This window comes from Tiliqua scincoides, chromosome 4 (assembly GCF_035046505.1).
Source record: "Tiliqua scincoides isolate rTilSci1 chromosome 4, rTilSci1.hap2, whole genome shotgun sequence".
Lineage (NCBI taxonomy): Eukaryota > Metazoa > Chordata > Lepidosauria > Squamata > Scincidae > Tiliqua > Tiliqua scincoides.
Genome location: NC_089824.1, coordinates 170,698,189 through 170,715,326, shown reverse-complemented (window position 1 = coordinate 170,715,326; position 17,138 = coordinate 170,698,189). Strand labels below are relative to the sequence as shown.

The 17,138-nt window shown below is 42.8% G+C and overlaps 1 protein-coding gene and 1 pseudogene across 1 annotated transcript in view; both read right to left on the bottom strand.

Annotated features, from left to right (window-relative positions):
• Nucleotides 1-17,138, bottom strand: part of ITPR3 (inositol 1,4,5-trisphosphate receptor type 3) — a 110,321-nt gene that overhangs the window by 40,038 nt on the left and 53,145 nt on the right. The window contains exons 5-21 of the mRNA XM_066625290.1: nucleotides 16,685-16,843; nucleotides 15,846-15,944; nucleotides 15,613-15,696; nucleotides 15,001-15,147; nucleotides 13,352-13,447; nucleotides 10,124-10,168; nucleotides 9,490-9,632; nucleotides 8,453-8,552; nucleotides 7,357-7,517; nucleotides 6,761-6,902; nucleotides 5,936-6,097; nucleotides 5,415-5,587; nucleotides 4,401-4,520; nucleotides 2,744-2,926; nucleotides 2,228-2,479; nucleotides 1,690-1,834; nucleotides 418-565 (exon numbers count right to left, since the gene is read on the bottom strand). Of these exons, the coding sequence (XP_066481387.1) occupies nucleotides 418-565; nucleotides 1,690-1,834; nucleotides 2,228-2,479; nucleotides 2,744-2,926; nucleotides 4,401-4,520; nucleotides 5,415-5,587; nucleotides 5,936-6,097; nucleotides 6,761-6,902; nucleotides 7,357-7,517; nucleotides 8,453-8,552; nucleotides 9,490-9,632; nucleotides 10,124-10,168; nucleotides 13,352-13,447; nucleotides 15,001-15,147; nucleotides 15,613-15,696; nucleotides 15,846-15,944; nucleotides 16,685-16,843 (2,359 nt within the window). The remainder of the gene's footprint in view (nucleotides 1-417; nucleotides 566-1,689; nucleotides 1,835-2,227; nucleotides 2,480-2,743; nucleotides 2,927-4,400; nucleotides 4,521-5,414; nucleotides 5,588-5,935; nucleotides 6,098-6,760; nucleotides 6,903-7,356; nucleotides 7,518-8,452; nucleotides 8,553-9,489; nucleotides 9,633-10,123; nucleotides 10,169-13,351; nucleotides 13,448-15,000; nucleotides 15,148-15,612; nucleotides 15,697-15,845; nucleotides 15,945-16,684; nucleotides 16,844-17,138) is intronic.
• Nucleotides 9,125-9,246, bottom strand: LOC136650086 (5S ribosomal RNA; annotated as a pseudogene).

Genomic DNA, 17,138 nt, shown 5'->3' with positions numbered 1-17,138 from the left:
CCATCTTCATTACTGTATGAATATCCTATGCAATCAACTCTTTGATGCTTGCCAAATTACACCTGGTTATAGAAAACCAAGCCCATCTCATATCTATTAGGAACATTAAAAAAAGAGCATGTATAAGGTGAGTTATGAAATTCTGAGATTTTCCAAGGTTTAGTTTCTTTTCTCTGATCCTATTCATTTCATCATGCTTGTTTGACAGTTCAGTGGCTTTTGAAGTCAGAAGAACTGCCTTCAGTCATGCAGGATTGTCTCACCTCGTGCACAAGAAATCTATCACTAGACAAAGGCTTCTTTAAAAAAAAAAATCCTTACATTACCAATGTGTTCTTCTGTTTCTATTGATTTAAGTGACAGAATTAACATTTGGCTCAATGATACCCATCTTTAGTGAAAGCTCATTGGACATACCAGCCATATCATCATTGTACATGGTCTGCATCATCAGCTGGGGGTTCTGGACACAGTCTATGATGCCAAGAAGAGTTCGTGTCAGGCGCAGCAGCTCGCTGAAGCTATAGAAGCCAAAGTAGATGAGGTTGTGGGCGAGACTGACAACCTGGGAAGAGAGACAGGCTCATCAAGCAGGCAATAATGAAAACAACTTACAGGTTGAAATGCCCCGAACTACCAATTGTATCTATGACTGCTGGTGCTGTCAAAAGACATTTGGTGGCAAATGTCTTTTCTAATCTGGCCTGAGAGTGACAGCAGGTAGAACCAATCTTCTTTGATTTAACTACCAGGCTGTAGTAAATCCTGGAACATCGGGCAAGGTTCAGCCTATGCACTGCAACCAAGTGTAGACGAGGGACCTAGAAAATAACCAACCAGACCAGCAAAGAAACCAGCTTCTGGAACAGCACTTAGCCGAAACAAGCTATGATCATTCTTTGATCAATTTATATTAAAAAAATTTAGGTCAGGCTTCCAATAAGAGGACTTGGCTTGCTGCCATTTTCTGCTACGACATGCTCCCCTAACACCTCGCCCTCTGAACTGGTAAAGGCCAAACCTGGCACTAGCTGGCAGAAGCCTTGTATTGCAAATGTGGGGCAAGAGGAGGCAGCAGCAACATGCATCTGTTGTGAAAACAACCTGGAAAATAGCGTTTGGAGTATAGCGCAGCGCTGAAAGCCAGACTGCTATGAGGAGGAGCAGATTTCCAAATTGCAGTTTGTCACACAACAAAACGGAAAGAATCTGTGTGACTGGAAATGCCCCCAAATCACACAGAGCAGGCACCAGTACTGCCAGCTGCAGCAGAACCACCCTTGGCTAGCTGACAATGACTGGGGGAGGGAGCAGTTGCTGGTTTGTTTCACAGTTGTGTTATTTCACTGTTGTGTGAGCTTACAGTGAGAAATTAAAGAGTGAGAAATTACAGAGAGAAATTAAAGAGTACAGTAATCATAAAAAGGACTGAGTTACAAACAAAAAAAGTCACAAAATAGGAAACAGCCTTTCTCAGCATGTTAGTTTGTATAGATACAAGGAACATTACCGGGGGGCAGGGGGAGTGCAAGGAAGCAAAGACACTTTGGAAGATCACAATATAACCAGGATTTCTACACAGCACAGACAGAGCCAGTGAAAGCATTGGCAAACATGGTTTCTTTCCAGAAGTTCTCAGTGAAATGATACTGTCTTGAAGGTGAATGAAAACAAAGGCAGGTTCCTCACCTCAAAAGTGAGCTTGTTCTTCTCCTCATTAGCAAAGGGCACTGCCTCACTGACCACATTGTTGAGGTAGTCCTCCACAAACTCCATGGTACTTGCAAACTTATTTTTCTTGTCATCCCTTGAGCTATTCAGATTGGAGTCATAGCTGCAAAAGAGAAAGAATGATTGAATAAATCAGTGCAGTACCTATTTTTCAGCAGGCACGACCTCAAGTCTCTTTGAATACACTGACAGCACAATCTTATGCGTGCCTATTCAAAAGTAAGTCCCATTAAGTTCAATGGGACTGAATCCCAGGTAAGTGGGTCAAAGATTGCAGCCTGAATTCTGCACCTCACTGACTGTTTTAATCTCAGATTTGGACACACAGACATTTCCACAAATTGATTAGTTATTACACCTGGGACACCCACATTTGTCTGTGACCAGTAAGAAATGAAGGATTTGGACCTAGAAGGTTCAACTGTACTAGTCTCCTCCCATCACATTTATGTTCTTATGTTCTTATTTTGCTCCTGATAGCCTTCTTAAGCCTTACTCTTTGATGGTGATTGCTGTAGGAATCTCAGTCCACAGACGTGCAAATTTCACAGGCATCACTTTCTCCTGCGGATCCCTGTCGACATGTACATGCAGCATGAGATGGCAGAAGGAGGCCCGAAGATCGAAAGGCAACATTTCATCTGCCATGCAAAGGAAGATTAGCTCCACTCCCAACTGCTTGGAGATTTCCTTAATGGCCAAGTATTGCCGGTCCATGCACATACGGGCAAACAGTTTCAGCTGGTATCTGTGTAGGACAAAAGCAGGACAGGTAAATGGAGAAGAGGCCAAGAGAGAAAAAAGAGAATAAAGTTAAGCACAAGCAAGAACAAAAGGAAACCAGGAAGAAGAAATTCAGCACTAGTAAAGACTGGGCCTGGTCACAATGACATCTCCAAGGCCTTCCCCTTGACTCTACAGAAGGGCTGCTAAATGGGAGAAAGATTGCTCATGGTTCAGGCATAACAAACACAGGTGAACAACAGGAACCAGCACAAGAACAGCTTGCTACCTGTAGTAACTGAGAACATTCTCGTCGTGGGCATTCCCTGCTCGTGCTTCTTGGGCCAGCTGTCGGATGCTCTTCTCGTGGTGATCATTATTCCTGTCACTCCAGGTCAGCCAGACTTCCTCTTCAGAAAATTCAATGCTCAAGTACTCATGAGTCTGGCTCATCTCCTTCACAGGCCTCAACCTGAAAATCAGAGCAGGATAATCAGCAGGACTGAATGAAAGAGAAGCATTTCTCCACTTTACAGATGGTTGGAAGCTGCAACAAACAAAAACAAAGGGACTTGCCAAGTATCATCAAATTCTGAGGCAGTGCAAAGCTGGTGACTCCATCCATGTCTGCCTCCTTATTAATTATACTTCTAACCAATCTTTCAGACATAAAATGAGCCGCCACCTAATTATCTAGGAACTTAACCTTTAGGCTACAATGACCCTTTCAGGAAGCGTATAGTATAGTATAGTATATATCTCTGAAGTGAACACTGCAGTAAGATTTATGTTGAAGAAATAGCCAAGGATGGAAACTTGAGTCAAGTGACTTGAGTCTGAGTCGTGAAAATTAGCATACTTTGCTGATTTGTGTACACTCAAGTCACACGTGTGGCAGACTTGGCAAAACATTAGAGTCAAGGGTCCCTTGATTTGGCACTCGTCCCCATGCAAGCAGACTGGAGTCTGTCTGTGTCTGGATGTGCTTGCTTACTATTTTCACAATGTAAAAAACCTCTTGGGGTCATCATTCAGACCAGGTGAGCAACAGGGAGGTTCCAGCCATGAGGCAGGGAAGGGTTAATGTTTGCTTTTGCATCTCAGCAGGAGGGAGTGAGGCCTATCTCGAATAGAAAGGAACTGATTATCATTGGATGAAGGATGGGAGGTCTGAAGTTTCTTTGGATGAGGGAGGGCAGGACGAGGAGCCCAAAGGGGTTCTTGCCTTGGAATTGGTTGGAGGGAAGGCAGGGAAGCAGTCGGGAGGTTCATAGAGATCATGCTTTCCAGTTAGACAGCTGCTGTGAGCTCAGTTGTTATTTGGGAGGAGGAAACCCCATTGAATGACTGGTTGCAGTGGGGCTACTTCTGAGTACAGCTGCCAAGGATTGGGTCATCCTGGTAAGCCTCACAGCTGCTGTGCGTGACCCTCCTCCCTCTTGCTACTTCTGTCCCTGCTCTCAAGTAGTCCATCCCATCCTCTCCTGCCTTGTTTACAGATGGGCAGGAGCATCAGGGGAGTGTTGAAAGAGAGCTCCAACACACACACACACACCCTGGCAGCAGCCCTGTTTTTTTTCCACATCTGGACTCGACTCAAGTCAAGCCGCACTGGATTTGCCGATCCCTGGAAATAGCTACACTTGAAAGGAACTGATATTTGGAAAAATTCCGCTTACATTAATGAGAAGATTCCAGAAAGCAGCCATCTCAGGCTTGTATTGGCTTTGCAGCATAACTGGTGGCTAGGAGGTATATGAGTCAAAAAACCTTAGCGAAATTAATTCAGGGTATAGCCACTGATGTGAGGCACTTGATTTTAACATGTTATAAGTTGAAAGTATGTCCCCTGCCACTAACTCTGCAGAACACCATTTCAGTGCAAGAGAGGGTAACAGCCGAAAAGGAAAATGATTCCAGTGTTCAGAGGTTCCTTGGATACTCACTCAGTTTGGATAAGGATGTCAGTGTTCTTGGGGTCCAGCACACACTTGCAGATCAACTCCTGAGTGACGGGAATGGCTACATGGTTTGACACGCACAAGTCTGATAGGTAGTCTAAAAACCTGTGACACATATGAGAGGCTTCCATGTTATCCTCCATTCAGTGCATTGGGGGTAGCAAATGTCACTCAACCTTCCTTACCAGACAGGTGAAGAATTTTCTGAATTGCCATTGGCTCAAAAAATTAATCATTTTTCTTCCCTATCATGCATATTTTGCATGGAGCTCAAACATTATAATTCCCAATAAAAATATCTAAAGAGTGCTGCTGGGAAAAATATCTAACAAAACTCAGCAGTAAAAGTATTTAAACATATAGAACTTCCTTTTTTAAAAAAAAGGGCCACTCTCATCATCACATATTTTCTATTGAAATAGAGAATAGTTTTTCTATTGAAAAACAAACCCTTTTACAACATTGCAATCTTTTCTTTTTGTCAAAAGTAGCTTTATATTTAAAGACACCCGAAAACGTGGAAGTCATTTCAGTTAGCAATTCTCACCATATAGGGCATTTCCACTGTGCATGCGGTAGCCCCTTGTTCTGATCCCCCCCCCTCCGGCCACTGTACACTCTGGATGTCATTGATTCCTTTTGCTCTTGTTGGCTCATCAGCCTCTTAAATCCCATCTCCACACCGAACTCCAAGAACCTGAAACATCCTTTGCAGAACAGCTTTTCATCAGGGCTCCCAATACTTTCAACACCATCATTTACATGACTGCCACATCTACTCTCCAGCATTCTCCACCTGGCCCCACTACATACAAAGCATTTTAGGTTCTGTCATACCACAGAAATCTAACATAATGCTTAGCTTGTGAGATCACACAACAGTGTAGAGTTCTTAACATTGCTGGCAAAGAAGATTCAAAATGGAAGGGGGGACGAAAGGTGCAAAGAAATATGAATGAATCCTAGTTCACTGAACTACCTCAGTGAGATATTACCCACCTGGGTTCCCTGTTCTTTCGCACTAGGCTCACAAAGGTCTCCACCTCAGTTTTGGTAATGTGCTTTTCCAGCAACTTGCGGTTGTTGTGTAAGAGGGCTGTTATGGTGTCTTCTGCCAAGATGTCATAGCCAATCTGGGACTGCATCATGCCAAACTGCTTGGCAATGTGTTCCTGGGACAGAGATCACACCTGGATGAGCAGGCCAACCCAAGTTAAAACTGCACGTCTAGCCCAATAATATCCGAGTTTTAAGAGTCCACAATTTAGCCACAAGAACGATGGCATTCCTAAAATATTAAGAACTGAATAGCAGTTCTCTTATGAGTTGTTTGAGGAGATGGAAGCCTGCAGAATAAATGAGAGCTGTTCACTTTTGTTTCCCACATGGCCTATCTTCACACTGTGTCCGTAAGTCCTAGCAAGATAGAACTTCAAATTTGTAAATGATAATCTAATATCTTTCAAGGGTGTTAAGACCTAATGCCAGTTGAGCACATAAATCCTTAGGTAAAAGCCCACCTGGTTCTTGCGGTAGTCCTCCTGGGAGTGCCGCAGGACCCTGTAGCAGAGACGGAACATGTACTGATATGGGGCGTTCTTTTGGTCTGACAGTTCCTCCAGTCGCACCAGTGGGCCTTCTCCACCCTTGTCCTTGAATGGAGCCTTCAGGATCCCAAAGATCTACACAGCACAGAAAAGAAGTTGCTGGTCCAACTGAAAAATAACTTCTACAGATTACTACCCAGTCATAGGGCTGTGATTCTGGACCACTTCATGTCCTTTGCTTGTTTGTTTATTTCTGAAGACATTTACCTAGAGTTTACCAGGAGACTGCAGGAAATAATTCCTTCAATCTGACCTGGTTGGGAACAACAAGTCTTATGATGTCAGATCTAAACATTACAGAAAACCTCCTTTTCTAGGAAAGAAGATGAAACAGATTAATTAATGTGCAGAACTATTACAACACTGCTAACCAGGCAATGAGGTATGTTTTAAGAAGCCCAAATTTAATTAAATTACCTCATAACGATCCAGCAGTGCCAGCTCCAGCTCTGCTATATCCTGCAGGGGGAATTTTGGCTGCTGGAGGTCACCTCAGGGTAAGGGGACATTTGTTCCCTTGCCCCAGGGTAAGCCCCAGCAGCTGCAATGGGTCAACTTGGACCTGGGCCACAGAAATTGCTGGTGCAAGTCCGAGTTGATCTGTATCGGTGGATCGGGCCCAGGAAAGGGGACAGGATAGGGAGTGAGCCATGCATCAGCTGCAAAACTCTCAGTTTAACTGTGCAACACTCTAGACCAATTTTCTTCTGCAGCTTCCTTCATCCTGGTTGCAATCACCTGTTTCAGGATATTCTGCTCCCTCATGAGTTTCTGTCTCTCCCGGTTGGGTTTGGTAATGACAATATCCAAAACATTCTGTCCATTGTTGGGTACATCACTGACAAAGAACACCAGATCCTCTAGTAGCTGGATCACAAACCTGCAAGACAAGTCATGGTGAGAATCACCAACATGTGAGTTGAACTCCCTCCAACAAGGGTCATTAATAAATGCACGCAATAGTCACTTGGGGTCCCCATGGGTGCTGTTCAGTGGAAACCAAAACAACATACATTCAGTCAATGGTATTTGTCTAGTTTCTTATAACTCAAAAGCAATTGATATTCTGCACCAAAATATTCCAAATTCTACAGCAAAAAGACTTCAAATTATGTGTCCAAAACAAATTATGAAAATCAACATAAAACACTTTTAGAGATCCTGTCTCCTTAAATAAGGACACTTTATTCTGGTTTTTCATTAACTCTGCCCCCAAGGAGATGAACTTATTACTGCACATGGATCATCTCTGTCAAGGGATCCCATTTCACCACTACCATCCTGCGCAGTATTCCACCAGCCTCTGTTGCATCAAAATACTTGAGTCTTTTTACCTCCGGTCATTCTGGCTGAGGAACCCTTCATTCATCTTCTCCACCACACTGGCTAGCATGTAGCTCGCATCATTGGCAAAGTCTAGGTCCCGGATTTCTGACACTGGCACAGAAACAATGGCAAAAGCCTCTTTGTCTTCCTTTGTGGGGCATGTGCCAAGCTGAAAAAGAGAATCTGGTCACTCTTTGTCACCAATTTATTTATCTCAGATAGGGACCAGGTCATCATGGATTGCTGCTTTCAGCACTTTAGAGCCCCTAAAGATTCATCCTGGCTAGGGATGCCCTAGGAGTCCTTTTCAGTCCCCTCTTTGCTCATCTTTAGGAGCCAAGCCAAGAAATGTTTGCTCAAACCAGCACTTGACTGGAGGCAGGAGGGCACTAAACGTTCTGGGCACTTTTTTGCTGCCTAGTACTACTGTTGATTGTGTTCGGTTTTTCTTGATTACTGCTGATGATGATTTTATTCCAAGCATCTGCTGTTTTTATTGCTTTTAACCATTGTTTTTATCTGTATTGCCTTTCTTATTGTTGGGTGATGCACCATTGCATTTTTTTGTTAACATTTTACTTTATTATAGTTTGCTGATATGTCTCAAATGTCCTGTTGGGCAACAGAAAAGCATGATAGAATATTTTAATAAACACACTAAAGCACAAATTGTAGCTCTATATTGCCATAATTACAAGGCCAATCATCCTTCTAGCCCATAACTTTGTCTTTTGGCTTCAACCAGTACTGATTACATCAGAGACAACTTACAAGAAATAGGACAACTGTGAAATTATAGCCTCTCCTATTCACCAAAGGCTTCCAGCGCTCAAGAGAATGAAATTGCATTTCTGACCATCCTGGATATTTTATTATTATACAATGACAGAAGAACAAAATATAAAGCAAGAGACGGAGCATTAGGGAGTATGCTGTATAAAGTATCTCCTGTCATGGTTCTGTAGGGGTGGGAAAAGGTACATCTACTAAACTTCTCCATTGTAGACTTCATGAAATCTACTCGGCCATAGACTGCCACTTTTCCACTCCAGCCAATTCCCTATTTTGCAGGTCCAAAGCCTTCTGACATAGGGAGAAACACACCATAAGACGAATGGGCCGTTCTTCGTCAACATCAATGGGCACATTGGTACTTTGGATCCAGGTGTTGGTGCAGAGATGACGCAGTCGAACATACGAGTTCCTGAAATCAACACAGAATAGTTTACATTTCTAGAGTTCCTTCTGTAACAGTCTGCATAAGCACGTGATCTGCATCCTCCCATTCTAAAAAATTCAGAGGCACAGAAATTGTTTCTCCCCACCATGTCTGTGCAAAGGTGTCTCAGGACAACAGGAAGAGAGAATATATTCTGCTTGCATAAGCCTTTTTTGGTTGTATCCTAAAGAGGTGTTTGCAGAAGGGAACCTCCTTAGTCCAATAGCCTTCTATTCCACCCCCACCCCCCAAAACTGCTCTGGAGGGTCAGAGGATTCTGCAGAGGATTCCATGGGATGCAGAGGGCTCCACAGTTATGGGGAGATTGGCAAGGATTGTTTTCCCCCATGTGAACATGGGTCTTCTGCTCACGCAGCGATAGTTAGGATACAACCCACTGGCATTAATATGACTGGAGAAGTTAGGGACTTAAATTCAACTGATTCCAGGAGGACTTCATACTTGTCTTCTCTGTATCTTTTGCTATTGAACTGACACCCTTTGAGCACTTGTGCATCTCTGGTTGGCAACCTTCAGTCTCAAAAGACTATGGTATAAGCCTACAGCACCCAGTATTCCCAGGCGGTCTCCCATCCAAGTACTAACCAGGCCTGACCCTGCTTAGTTTCCGAGATCAGACGAGATCAGGCATGTGCAGGGTCTCTATGTGTCCACATACAGAGATCATGCCTAGTGAATTCTGAGGAACTATTTACTAATTACAATAGCCAACTTGCATCCCTTCCTAACATCACTTGAACCCAATGTTTTTTTCCAAGTGGAGTTTTGTTGTTTCATATCTGGGGAAAATGTGAAACTGAGAAAAAAAAAAGATTACAAAAGCTAGAGCTGGCTCTAGTATGCTCCAGTTCACCAATAATATTTGCTCAGATAGTTTGGTATCCTCGCTGCAGCCACATACCTAGGGACGAAGGAATCGGTCTTCTGCAGAGTGGTGGGATCCAGTTCAAAGAGGGAAGCAATGTCATTGCCATGAGGCACAGCCACCAGTCGGTACTTGATCTTCTCCCCTGTGTTCCTCCGACTAGAGCGACTGGTTCCACCCTGTTACAAGGGAAGTAGCTTTTCAGTGTTGTGTTGGCAAGGACACCAAAGTTCACACACTAAAATGGGATCCTGTGCTCTGGGATCCTCCAGAGTTTCTAGGATTTCTATATATAAAGAAGAGAGTCCCATGCCTAGAAATGCTTCTGTTCCTAGAATAGTGTCCACTCTTGCTCTCTCTAGGACATGAGATGAATGCTCTATAACTATTGTTGGCTGTCAGTGATAGCATCTCTCTGTGCCAAGTCTGCCTGACAATCATTTCTCTAATGAATGGGAGCCATTGAAAAGTTAACAGCCACTGCCTGGGGATGGAAAAGCACCATAAAGACAACTTAAGAAAGGGGGCAGTTATTCCCATAGAGATCAATGGAAAACTGGACTTGAGTAAAAAGCTAAAACTAAAATCAAAACAAAAATTAAATTATAACTCTCCAAATGCTCTTAAGTCAAATCATCACCAAGTAAGTCAAATGCAGTTGAAGGCTTACCGAGGACTTGGGCTCTCCTGTGTCTCCTTTGTAACTGGGGTTTTCCTAAAAAGTTAAAGAAACAAAGAGCATCCATGTGATAAAAGGCATTCTGATCCTGAACTTCCATGTTTCAAAACAAGGTCACTTTTCTGCTTATGTTTTACCTTTGGTATGACAAAGAAAGAATCAACAGTGCAGCAGTTAGGGAAGCCCAAGCTTTTTCTACACCTACTGCATAATGTTTGCGGGATATGTAGGAAATATCCAAAAACATCAGGACAGGCAAGTGCTAGTGAAATGCTACTTGGTCAAAACTGGAATGATCTGTGATTAATTTCACTGCCTGCAACTTTCACATCAGAAATATGGTTGTTGCTATACTTATTATATTATCTTTAAATGGCAAAAAGATTAATAGCTTTAGGCTGCAATCCTAACCACACTTTCCTGAGAGTAAGCCCCATTGAACAAAATAGGACTTACATCTGAGTAGACCCAGTTAGGATTTTGCCCATAAGGCATTATCCACCCCAATTTCAGCACAGACATGGCAAAAACTGTGCATGCAGGCGCCAGGTTTTAATCATGCACAGAAGGAAACCACTACCATATAAAACAGTGTTTCTCAATCAGTGGTACAGGTACCACCAGTACTACTAGAGGCGGTGTCTGGTGATACTCGCGGGACCCCTGAATCCCTGCTGCCTGGCAGCGAGACCAGGAATGCAAGACAACAGTGGTAGGAGGCTTCAAAGCATGCTTCTGAGTGTTCAAAAAAGCCTTCCTGTCCACTCTGAGCCTCTTACTGGTGCCTCTGAGCCTCTCACTGAGCCTCTTACCAGGTTCGTCGGGTTGCATCTGGCCTCCCCACTCAGAAGTAACTGGCAATGATGTCATCACCAGTTACTGGCAATGATGTCATCACCAGTTACTTCCAAAAGGTGGACCATCTGAAGTGGTATGGCCGAGAACAAACATTGAGACACACTGGTATAAAATACTGCATTTTTGGTATTTGACTCCATACCGATTAAGTTTAATTTATGAAAATTGTAGCAGTAAGTGCTGGAGGTGTAGGAGAGCAAAAGCCGATTGTATGCACATCAGGTGGGATAGCTCAGCAAAAAGACTGTTTTGGAAGAAAATGTTAAATACAATAATTGTGATGATTCAGCGTACTATTTGTCTTGATCCAGTGGTGATTCCTTTAGCACACACAGATGAACAAGTTCAGTTGAACATCAAAGAACTAGTTTGGAACAGGATTACAGCTATAAACACTTCAGTAACTAAGTGGTGGACTGACACATCTGCCCATTCTCTTAAAGAATGGTAAAAACATCTGGAATGTTGCAGCAATGTCCAGATTACAGGAATGTTTTCATTTTGAAAATGGCAAGCAGAAGGTGAAAAGTCTTGCTTTCTTCACCGATTTTATAAAATTAGTTACAGATAAGATGTCCACAAATGTAGGAGTTTCTCTATAATCTAAATTCCTGCCTTTTGATGTTCTGATGTCTGTTTACTGTTGCAGTTATTTCGTATGATTTGTATGTTTATAATATTAAAAATATATGTTGCTATTAATTAACATATTCAAGCCACTGCCTATGTGGAAACCTGAATTTTTCCCTAATTGTCTTCCTGAGTCAGTTGCCCTTTTACAACAAATCTTGGGTATAAAGAATGAAGTGCATGGGTCTTTGGTTTCTGACCTATGCCTAAGATTATCAAGCATATATTACAAAGTAGTCATTTTAAAGTCAACGGACTATCATAATACAGGCAGTGTGGTTAACACGATTTATAATGATACACATTCAAACTCCAGGAAACACCTGAACAAGCTTAGAGCCATTTCCACTGCTTTGGTTAGGTCATTTCACTGTCCAGGTGCACCAGGAAACAGGATTTGGGCAAAAGGGTTTTTAATGAAGTGCAACTTGCCAACCCATATTTCAAGAGCTACCTAAACAACAAGCTTAATCCACTAGAAGTAGATTTTGGCTCAAAGTGAACAAATACAAGAAGATCCCTCCTCACCAACCAAACCCAAAGTCAAGAAAATAAGAAAACCGTGAAGAGGAAGTTTGGCGAAAAAAATTTGTAAGCACCTGGAAAAAATGCTGGATGAGGAGTTAGAAGAGCCTGGCACTGGAAACAGACAAGCAGTAATTTTTTTATGGCCCTGGTCCCCAAGCTTTCCATTTCAACTTTCAGAAGACATGGAAAAGTTATAAGAGGGACTTAGAATTCATCCCAAACCCATTCCTACTAGAACAGGCAAGATAACTCCCATGAAAAAGGCTCCCCTGGCTATTTCAAATGGAACAGTGACTTCAGCATAACAAACCTATACAAGCTTTTAACTTCAGTTTTGTTCTCACTGAGAGAGGAATTCGCATGAAGAGGAAGCAAGTTTATGGGCTTCTCTTAACTACATGCCCCTTATATCTTCCTAGCACTTAACAATTTATAAGGAAAAAAGACAGATGTGCTGTGGCATACATGAACAGTAAGACACAGGACACTGCCTGCTCCTATCTCAAGCTATTTGCATAGAAATATGTGAAAGTAGGGTTTGAAATGCCTACTGTTTGTACATCATTTGTGGTCTTCACAGTATCAACTGTGGTCTGGGAAATAATATAACTGTGGTTAGATAAGGCCCAAAGATATACTAAAGTGGTACACTATGAAGCAGTTATTATTATCGCAAAACAAAGCAACAGGAAAGAGTTGCACACTTCTCCTCAGGCCACTTCATGGAAGAGTTGCACACTTCTCCTCAGGCCACTTCATGGAAGAGTTGCACACTTCTCCTCAGGGCCACTTCATGGAGTCAAAGCAGGGCAGAGTATCCAACAGCTTAGAAAGATCAGATTTGCTCAGCAAATGGCAAGGAGATTTTCTCAACCCCAGTTGTCAAAATTTTCTCACCTACAAGAAATTTCTCATAGTTGCAGTTACAGCTTTCTGCCCAGACAAAGCAGGTTCTATTTATTTCAGAAGGGGGATAGCAGAAAAAGATGTGAAAAAGATGGATTTCCAAAAATGATTATACTCTGAGCATGCTAAAGCACATTATGCTTACAGGAATTCTTCCATTCCAGAAGCCCAAGGGATGCAGCTCAGTAGCTGAGCACTGTCAGTGTTGCAGTGACTCCCTACTCATAGCCTGATATCCTAACCACTACACAACACTGACTATATCACATCCTACAACACTACTTCGGTTTTTCTCACCTCTGCTGCAAGATAGTTCCCAGTGGCAAGGTGTTTGAAGCGGTATAAGCCATTCCAGTGCCCAGCTCCACCACGGCATGGATCATGATGGACCACCTAGAAAGAAAACACAATGAGTTGTAAGTCATATGTATGTGCTAGCAGAGGCAGCGCTGTCTGAGACTTGCCTTTATACAAGTCCAACAACAGAAATGCTTGGACCCTCTGACTTTCAAGGTCAATTGACTGCCTGACTATCCGTGCCACTAAAGCATTAGCCAGCAACACCACACAAAAAGTACTGCCAAATCGTTGCTTTCTCTGTCAAGCCTCAGGGAACTTTCATCTTTAAACAAGGGATGTTATGACATTTCTACCTTTGGCAATTCCTCAGATATGCTGAGTTCCAAATAAGAACCTTTCACTTCCTCGAGCTACGTTCAATTGTTGAAAAAATGTGACAGTGCATAATAATGAGGCACTGTGGAATTATACTATTATTGTACTCAAAACATTCTTGTTTTCTGTACTCTGAAAGCTCTTGTCTTATGTGTCTTTTTATCATCACCAGTAGACCCTTGGCTTGAAGGAAGGACAAGTTCCATCTCAACAGAAAAATGACAGCACTGTGTTCTTTTCACCTTCTAGGTAAGTGATAGTGCAAATAATAGATGTTGTTGAAATACAGGCCCTCTTCTTTTATCTCCACTTCAGTTCAGAAGGTAGAAACTTCATTCTGGCTGCTAAAGTGGAAGAGAATCTTCCTTTTCACAATAATACCCTGAGTTGAAAAGGATAAAGTTCAGGGTCTAAGCAAGTGGTTCCCAAACTGTGTACCACAGCACCTGATGGTATGGTGGCAAACTCACAGAGGCACTGTGGGATGTCCCTGGTGGTTTCTTCTTCTGGCACTCCCGGGTACCACCATCTTGGATCACATGAGATCTTGCATGATTCTCAAGATATTTCATGAAAATTGCATAGGACCTCATACAGTCCAAGATGGCAGCACCCAGGAGAGCCAGGAAGATGAGGCTGTGAGTGCAAAGTGCCATGACCCCAGTTTGGGAACCACTGGTTTAAACTAAAATTTCCTCTGTCCCCTTCAGCAGAGTGAAGAGATCTAAGTAAAATCCACTTGACAGAAACTTGGTTTTTGCCTCCTCCTGATGGTGTTACTCACCATCCCCTAAGAGGCAGCAAAACCAGAACCACTTGCCTCCCCCACCTCCTCCCTAGACCCAAATGTCCCAGTGGGAGCTAAGCACCACCTCTTGCTACTGTGGATTTCAGCATACACAGAGAGATGTTGGAAACCAACTCTGTCTGAAAACACCTCAATGTCTGGAAAACTCCTTTACTAATTCAACACATTCTTTCATCTACTCCTATTTCATACATTCCAGCCCATGGAATGATCCATGGTTGATCCATGGTACTGAAAACAGATGCCTGGGCTTTGTGAGCCTTGGCACATATTCCATTATCACAAATGGAAACCAATCCCCATTCCTATTATTGAACATTAGTCTGATTCACGGCTGGGATACCAGCACCAAAACACTCACTTCTACTATGTAAGTGGAGGTAGTAGTGCATTCCAATTACACAACTGGTCCAGAAGATGTAACTGCAAGCATCCTGTGCGTACAAACAGCCCTGGTACTCACCTCAACTTCCCAGAGTGCATTGGAGCTGGTGGCAGACGTGGCTGACTGCCGCAAGGTTGTTCGCAGAAAAACGTGAAGCTTGCCCTTGTACTCATCACAGGTGAGAAATTTCTCCTGCTCTGCATGGAACAACCTGACCACGTCCCCCTGTCAGGAAAGGACACAAAGATCAAGTTCCACGTACAGGGATTATCAGTTCCTGCCTTTGGTGACGTATGATACATCGAGATAATGCAAGTAGATTGGTTCCTCTATGAAAGGTTATGTTTATTGTTGCACCAGCATCTCTTATAGCTGTCTCAGGCTATAAGAGTAGGAATCTCAACTACTGAACTCCTAACATGCATTCAGGCTACGCTGGATCCATCTTGTGAACTCAATAAGACTTACTTCTGAGTAGATTTGCACAGGATTGCGTTGTTAATTTTGTAAATAGCCCTCCTTTGCTTTCTCTCCCTCTCAGGAACATCATTCATCATCATTTTGGACACTGGGGGTCTAAAAGTTTGTTTTTCTTAAACAAGTCCTATCGGATATATACCAAAGTAACCATGCAGCAAGAATACGTCTGTACACATCTATCTTCAAGAACGACTCAAGCCTGTTCATTACCCCTTTAAGCACTTCCTCCATGTGGTCTCGGAACTGCATAAACAAGTTGATCTTCCAGCTAGTGTTGCAATTGACCGAGTTCACCTAGGAAAGAAAGAAGCTTTTGAGAGGAACATGTCTCATGTGAACTAGGCTGCAATTAAATCCCATAGGGGGAAAAAATGCAAATAGCAGGTTAATCCAAGCCATTTAAATCAACTTCAGAATGCTTCCCTCCTCCCAGTTCTCAATACCTCTTTGCATCCTGGGTTGTCAGCAAGTTCATAGTTACTGGCATGCAAGGGCTGCCCGGCGTTCACAGGATTCAAAATCACTTTGTCTCCAACAACTACCTGAGGAAGGATGGCAAAGTGGTTAGAATGTTGGCTTGAGGTGATAAAGGTTTCACTAAATCTTCCCCAGTGAACAAGCAGCAATCTGTAGCAGCAAGCAGCTATCCCACATTCTCTGCCAAATATTTACTTGTCCGCTTGGATTACACATGCACTTCCCAACCTCAAAGAATGGGGTTGATTCACACATGCTTATAGGTCACTCAGTAACTTCCCAGTTTGTATCTTGTTTCTCAGTTAAATGCAGCTGAGCATTTGAATTGTCTCCATTGAAAGGGGTGTGTGTGTGTGAGAGAGAGAGAGAGAGAGGATATGAAAGCTCCATCTGTGGTGTTTGGTCTGTTTAACCCATATAAATTATCATTTGAGGTTGCAGCCCCGAATGACAGATTAGCAGCCTCTATGAACTTGCCTGATTGTCCACTTTCTCGTGGACTCCTTGATACAATGCCCTCAAATCAGTCTTTCACCCATAAGGCTTGAGACAGGAAGTGTGAAAATGTCGCACTTGAATTAGGTCTCTCTCTCTCTTTCTCTCTCTCTCTCTGTGATATTCTTTTATCTATAAAAGTGACATTGATCCCACTGGGAAACTCAGGACAATTCCAATCTGTAAAGCCCTTTACAGCAAAATTTACAGCTGTAAATACAACTGGGAATTTACAGCTAAAAGTTTACACCCCTGAGCAGAATTACTGGAAGCCATGACATTATTTTCCACCTCCTCATCACACACTCACATTGTCTCCATTGCTCCTCAGTTTCCAGAAGGGTTGTATGAACAGCCAGGAGCCTTCATTGCCTGTAGCATCAAGTGTCACTCTCATGGCATTCTTCTCCAATAAGGCAGGAAGGCGCTTGTTCACCGTCAGGTATTTGTTACTCTTCATATGGAGAAGCTGAAAAATCAGAAGTAATGCAGAGCAGTTCCCTCTTAACTAGTATCTTACACCTTGCTCAGAAATACCAAGGGATGGTGAGACAAACTGGACCTGCCCATGTTCAACAGCTTCAATGAAGAGAAGGCTCTCTAGAATTGTTCAACTGTATGTCATTGCTATGAAGGAAACTCTACAGCATTCAACCCTTACTCCATTTGGCTCTATTTATTGTGGCATCCCAAAGTCCCTTCATCAAAATCACAAGGCTGGCACAGAGCTTCCACCTGAAGTTGAGTTTGAGGGCAAGCAACAG